Source organism: Lontra canadensis, unplaced genomic scaffold (genome assembly GCF_010015895.1).
Source record: "Lontra canadensis isolate GAN:19392208 unplaced genomic scaffold, GSC_riverotter_1.0 scaffold75, whole genome shotgun sequence".
In the NCBI taxonomy this organism is placed as follows: Eukaryota; Metazoa; Chordata; class Mammalia; order Carnivora; family Mustelidae; genus Lontra; species Lontra canadensis.
This window is the reverse complement of record NW_022631069.1, coordinates 851652-856505: the sequence shown is the minus strand read 5'-3', so window position 1 is coordinate 856505 and position 4854 is coordinate 851652. Positions and strand designations below refer to the sequence as shown.

At 46.8% G+C, this 4854-nt stretch overlaps 1 protein-coding gene across 1 annotated transcript; it reads right to left on the bottom strand.

Moving 5' to 3' along the window:
- Positions 1 to 883: 883 nt before the first annotated feature.
- Positions 884 to 3171, bottom strand: ADAM30 (ADAM metallopeptidase domain 30). Its single transcript, XM_032881253.1, has one exon. It carries the CDS (start codon positions 3169 to 3171, stop codon positions 967 to 969), a length of 2205 nt encoding a protein of 734 aa, XP_032737144.1. The 3' UTR covers positions 884 to 966.
- Positions 3172 to 4854: the final 1683 nt, after the last annotated feature.

The window sequence follows — 4854 nt, the reverse complement described above, 5'->3', positions numbered from 1 at the left end:
GCTCTACTTGAGGGTGTGGCAAACCTAGGGCCATGTGTCCCTTCAGCACACATTCACAAAAGACCAGATCCTGCCAGCAAAAGCCCAAAGCATGGAACTTTGTTACAAGTCTTGTCCCCAGGACGCTGCCACAGTTTGTCATCATTTATAGACTGGGGTGAAATGCAAGAGTTATGGTAGGTTAGTGTCCTTCATCCAAATGAGATTGCCCCAAACCACATGCCTGCAGAGCTGGAGGGACCCATAACATGACCAGACCAGGGAAGAAGAATTACCCCTGTGACACCCCTTATAAAAGATGGCTTTCTTTTTATAAAAGCGGTCGTCCAGGGGCACCTGGGTGGCTCAGTCATTAAGCGTCTGCCTTCAGCTCAGGTCATGATCCCAGAGTCCTGGGATTGAGCCCTACATCAGGCTCCCTGCTCAGCGGGAAGCCTGCTTCTCCCTCTTCCTCTCCCCTTGCTTGCATTCCCTCTCTCTGTCAAATAAATAAATAAAATCTTTAAAAAAAAAAAAAAGCGGATGTCCACATTTATCAGTCAGCAGGGGCCCAAGCCCAGAGTTCTCACTGATCACTTGAGGGAGGCAGACAATCACTTTGTGTGCTGGGATTCTGAGCCACGGGACTCAACTGTGAAAACCAATGCAATTCTGCAAAGCAATATCCAGAGCTTGAGTGTTCAGAAAAGCCATTGTGCCATGTTTTTCAGGATATCCCAAACTTGATCACAAATGAAGGAGCAAGAGAATGCTAAAAAAGCAAAAGGCACTGATTTGTTTCCCAAACAAGAATATCATTTATTTGCCGATCGAAGCTTGAAGGAAAATTACCTGAAAAAAGAACTGGAAGAAGAACAAAAGTGCTGTTGGGCTAAGTGAGAAGCTTTTCGATTACAGCTCTGTGTTATTAAATGGCTGTGGATCGCCCACTTACTTGTTTGGGTTCTTGACATTTTTTGCCTTGGATTATTTATTTTGAATGTTAATCGGTGTTGCTTCTCTCTCTGTGGGGGTTATATACTGTTCTATCAATCTCCTGAAAAACACAGCGACCACTGAGATGATTAAAAAAATAAGGCGCATTAACATAATGGACACCACCTGCACTGGGGCAGGCATATCCTCTTTCAGCTGTCTCGCCGGCCCGCTGTCAATGCTGCCTCCATACCCTACCTCCTCGCAGAATGGAGGCGCCCAGCCATAGGTGCAATGGCAGTTTCTCTTATTGTTGCAAACACCTCGGAGGTTGCACTTCGTAGGTGAACAGTCAAATTTCAAGGTGGAGGTATGCACACAAGTTCTGTTAACACAGATATGGTCAAAACCACAGGGGGTACCATCATTTATGACACCGATGTCAGATATTCCCGTGGGCTCCAAGGATTCGTGGAAACCTACCCCCCAGCACATGAGATTTTCTGCTCGCAGATGAGTAGAGATGAGGGCCCTATGCACTGGCATATCAGGGACGCTCTTGACATTTATACACTGTAGCCTGCCACACAATGCATTTTCCCTGGTACAGGCTTTGTATCTACGGTAACCTCTGAAACCACAGTTCCCATATTGATCACCCATTAAATTCACTGCCTGATAGCACTGCTCAGGAGCTTCCCTGGCGTCCGATCCAAAAATATTTTGGCACTGCGTATATCTGGAATTACACCTCCTTTTGAAACAACGGGAGTTACGCTTGCAAAGGGTTCCATCGTGCTTATAAGTATCATTTGGGCAGAAATTTGAGATTCCACTGCAGTACTCTGCAAGGTCACATTCATTATCTTCCTTTCGACACATGTACCCAAGTGGACGAAAGCGACAGTTATGACAGCAAAGCCCAGTGTTACAATCGGCACCTTGCACGAATTTACAATCCGGTTGGCAACACCTGTCATTTTTACAGTCCTCTCTTGAACCACAATCACATTCTTCAGTGCCTTCCACAATTTTATTTCCACATCTCTCCACCACATAACCCAGTCCCGGGATATTATTTAGACATTCTGCTCCTGTTTGTACGTGATCAAAATATTCGCTATAACTACAATTACTAAACCCACTACTCCCAACGCCCATGATACAAGTGCGCTTACCTCTACACTGACAATATAGCGTATCATGTTTCATTCCCACCCCATGACCCAGTTCGTGAGCAGACATTCTGCTGGCTTCAAGAATATTTGCGTTTGTAAAACTACTTACTGATCCACTATATTGGTCCTTACACACACCTCCAATATACGCCCATCCAAGAGAATGAGTAAAAGTACGTGTAGTATACAAATGTGCCCAATCTGCTGAAATCTGCTTAGAAAGGTTTGCTGTACGATATTTTAAAAACGCATTTAGAAGTTCTTGTGAGCTCATTTGGCGAATATTTAATCTGTCGTTCTCTGTCCATATTTCAACACCTTGTAGAATTATCCTCATGTTGAGATCTTTAAAGAAGGTGTCCATAATCCCAGTCAAAAGAACGGCATCCTGTATGATTCGAGTAACATTGGCATTTGAAAACAAGTATCTCCTGTGATCAAAGACCAGGGCTATTTCCATGTACTTCGGATGGAGAGAGGATCTGGGAGAGTCCCTAAGCCTCGCCATATTCTCCGTCTGAGCTGTCTGCTCTTCTAGGTCATCATTAGTTAAGCCACAGGTCTGATTCTGAAATTTGTGGTCTGTCTTCAGGAGATACATGACATGTTCAAAGCTGGAAGAGGCCTGGAGGGGCTCGATTTGGTAACGTTCCTCGTCAATTCTCAATATGCCTCGGAGACTCCCTGTGCATGTACTTAAAGTAGCTTCTGAATCCTGAGTTCCTTCAACCAGGCCTATGTAGTTGCAGTCCCTGGGTACGTAAGGGTGATCCTCCAGGAGTTTCCCTTGTTTTGTGAAGGAGAAAACCTTTAGATTTCGGGGCAGTAGAAACCTCTTGGGCCAGAGGTGGAGGACATACTTCTTGCCTTTGACCTGCAGGAGGTAGGACACTTGCTGGACGGCACCCTGCGGGCCTCCCCGGAGGCTCAGCTTCTTGGGAATGATGATTTCATACGACTCAAACCCCCACTCAGGGTGAAAAATTAAACCCTCACCAAGTGCGTCTAAGAGAAGCGCCACCAGGATGATCATGGGGAGCGAATGGCTTTTGGGGAATAAGGTCCATCCTGACCTCATGGCGGGGATGGGTGGCCCCAGCGAGTCAATCCCAGCAAGTGGCCTGAGTCAGGTTCCAGGGGTGGCTGCCAGGGGCGCGGGAGCGCAAAGTGCCGAGTTCCCAAAGCAGGGTACGCAGGAACCCCCCCGCCCCCAGCCTCCCAAGGCTCGGTCTGGCTGACATTCCCTGAATGAATCTAGTTCGTTTTCTGGGCGGTGCCGTTGGGTGGTGCCGTTGCGCGCACGAGGGAGAACCAAGGGAAAGGTGCTTGGCTCCTCTGGAGAATAAAACAGGAAAGAGGGGCTTTTGGCGCGAGGGATGGAGAAGGGCGGTGAGCAGCTTGGAGAAAAGAGGACTAGAGAAAAAGGAAGAACAAAAGACATCTTGTTCGAGGATTACCACATCCTGTGCTGTTTCATCTGTTTCTGTACTCCCTAGGACACACCTCGTGTTTTCCATCGGTGGGAATCATGTAGACGTTTCCTAAGCACTGCGTGCACCGCACTGCCACACCATTTCCAGCTTTCTGTTAGACTCGCGTAGCCTCGGGGGCAGCGGCAGCGGCAGAGCCAGGGACTATCAGTGAAGGATCTAATCCCCACCCCCACCTGGGGCAGAGCCTGGGTTCTAGCAAGAGAAAGTTTCCAGCTCATTTTCTCCCGTGGCTCTTTCTGCTCTTTGTCCTTGGATGCCAGGGACTAGAGGGATTTGGGGCCTGTGTGCAGCGTGGGGGTGGGGGGGGGTGGTAGGGAATGTAGGAATAGAAAAACACTGGTGAGAGCAGAACTCCTGGAGTTCTCGGAGAAAGGCAAATTGGTGGGTATGTTTGTAATATGAGTGGTGGGTGAGGGAGGAGACCGGGAAGGGCCACGGATTAAAATGATTTTAAAATGACTGACAATAGCAGATTTTGATGAGGGTGTAGAATGAGAACAACTCTGACACGTTTCTGGAGGGAATTTAATAGGCTAAAACCACGTTAGAAAACTGTGTAGCAGTATCTCATATCGTTGAAAATATGAAGGTTCCACTGTGCATGAATTTACCAGGATACATGGAAACTGCAATAACTGCAATATTCTCCAAATTGGAAACAATTCAAATTTCCATCAATAGTGACTGCAGCAACAGGATATGACAAGGGAAGAATTACTTACATGCACGACATGAATGCATATTACAAAGAAAAACAAATAAATGTAAAGATTAAAATCAGACAAAATTGAACTTTACTTTTAGGGATACATGCATCGCTGGCAAAATGAATCAAGGAAATAATTACCCAAACAGTGAGGACGAGCTGTCACCTTACTTCTAGGGTGAGCAGAAGGGGCTGTACACGGGTGGATGAGGGAGGGGCAGGGTGTGGTTCAGAAAGCTTCTAGTATGCTAGGGGTGTTGGTAGTGTATGTCTTGACCACTTGGGTTTGCTGTACATATTTGTTAAACCAATTCTAAAAATTCATGCTCATTTCTGTGTAGGTTATATTTCACAATGAAAAAAAATTTAAAGATTTTATTTATTTATTTGACAGACAGAGATCACAAGTAGGCAGAGAGGCAGGCAGAAAGAGAGGAAGGGAAGCAGGGTCCCTGCCAAGCAGAGAGCCCAGTGTGGGGCTCGATCACCGGCCCTGGGATCATGACCTGAGCCGAAGGCAGAGGCTTTAACCACACTGAGCCACCCAGGGGCTCCCCCAAAA

Excerpts from the sequence above, each read along its gene's own strand:
- ADAM30 (XM_032881253.1), bottom strand. The coding sequence starts at position 3,171 with ATGAGGTCAGGATGGACCTTATTCCCCAAAAGCCATTCGCTCCCCATG.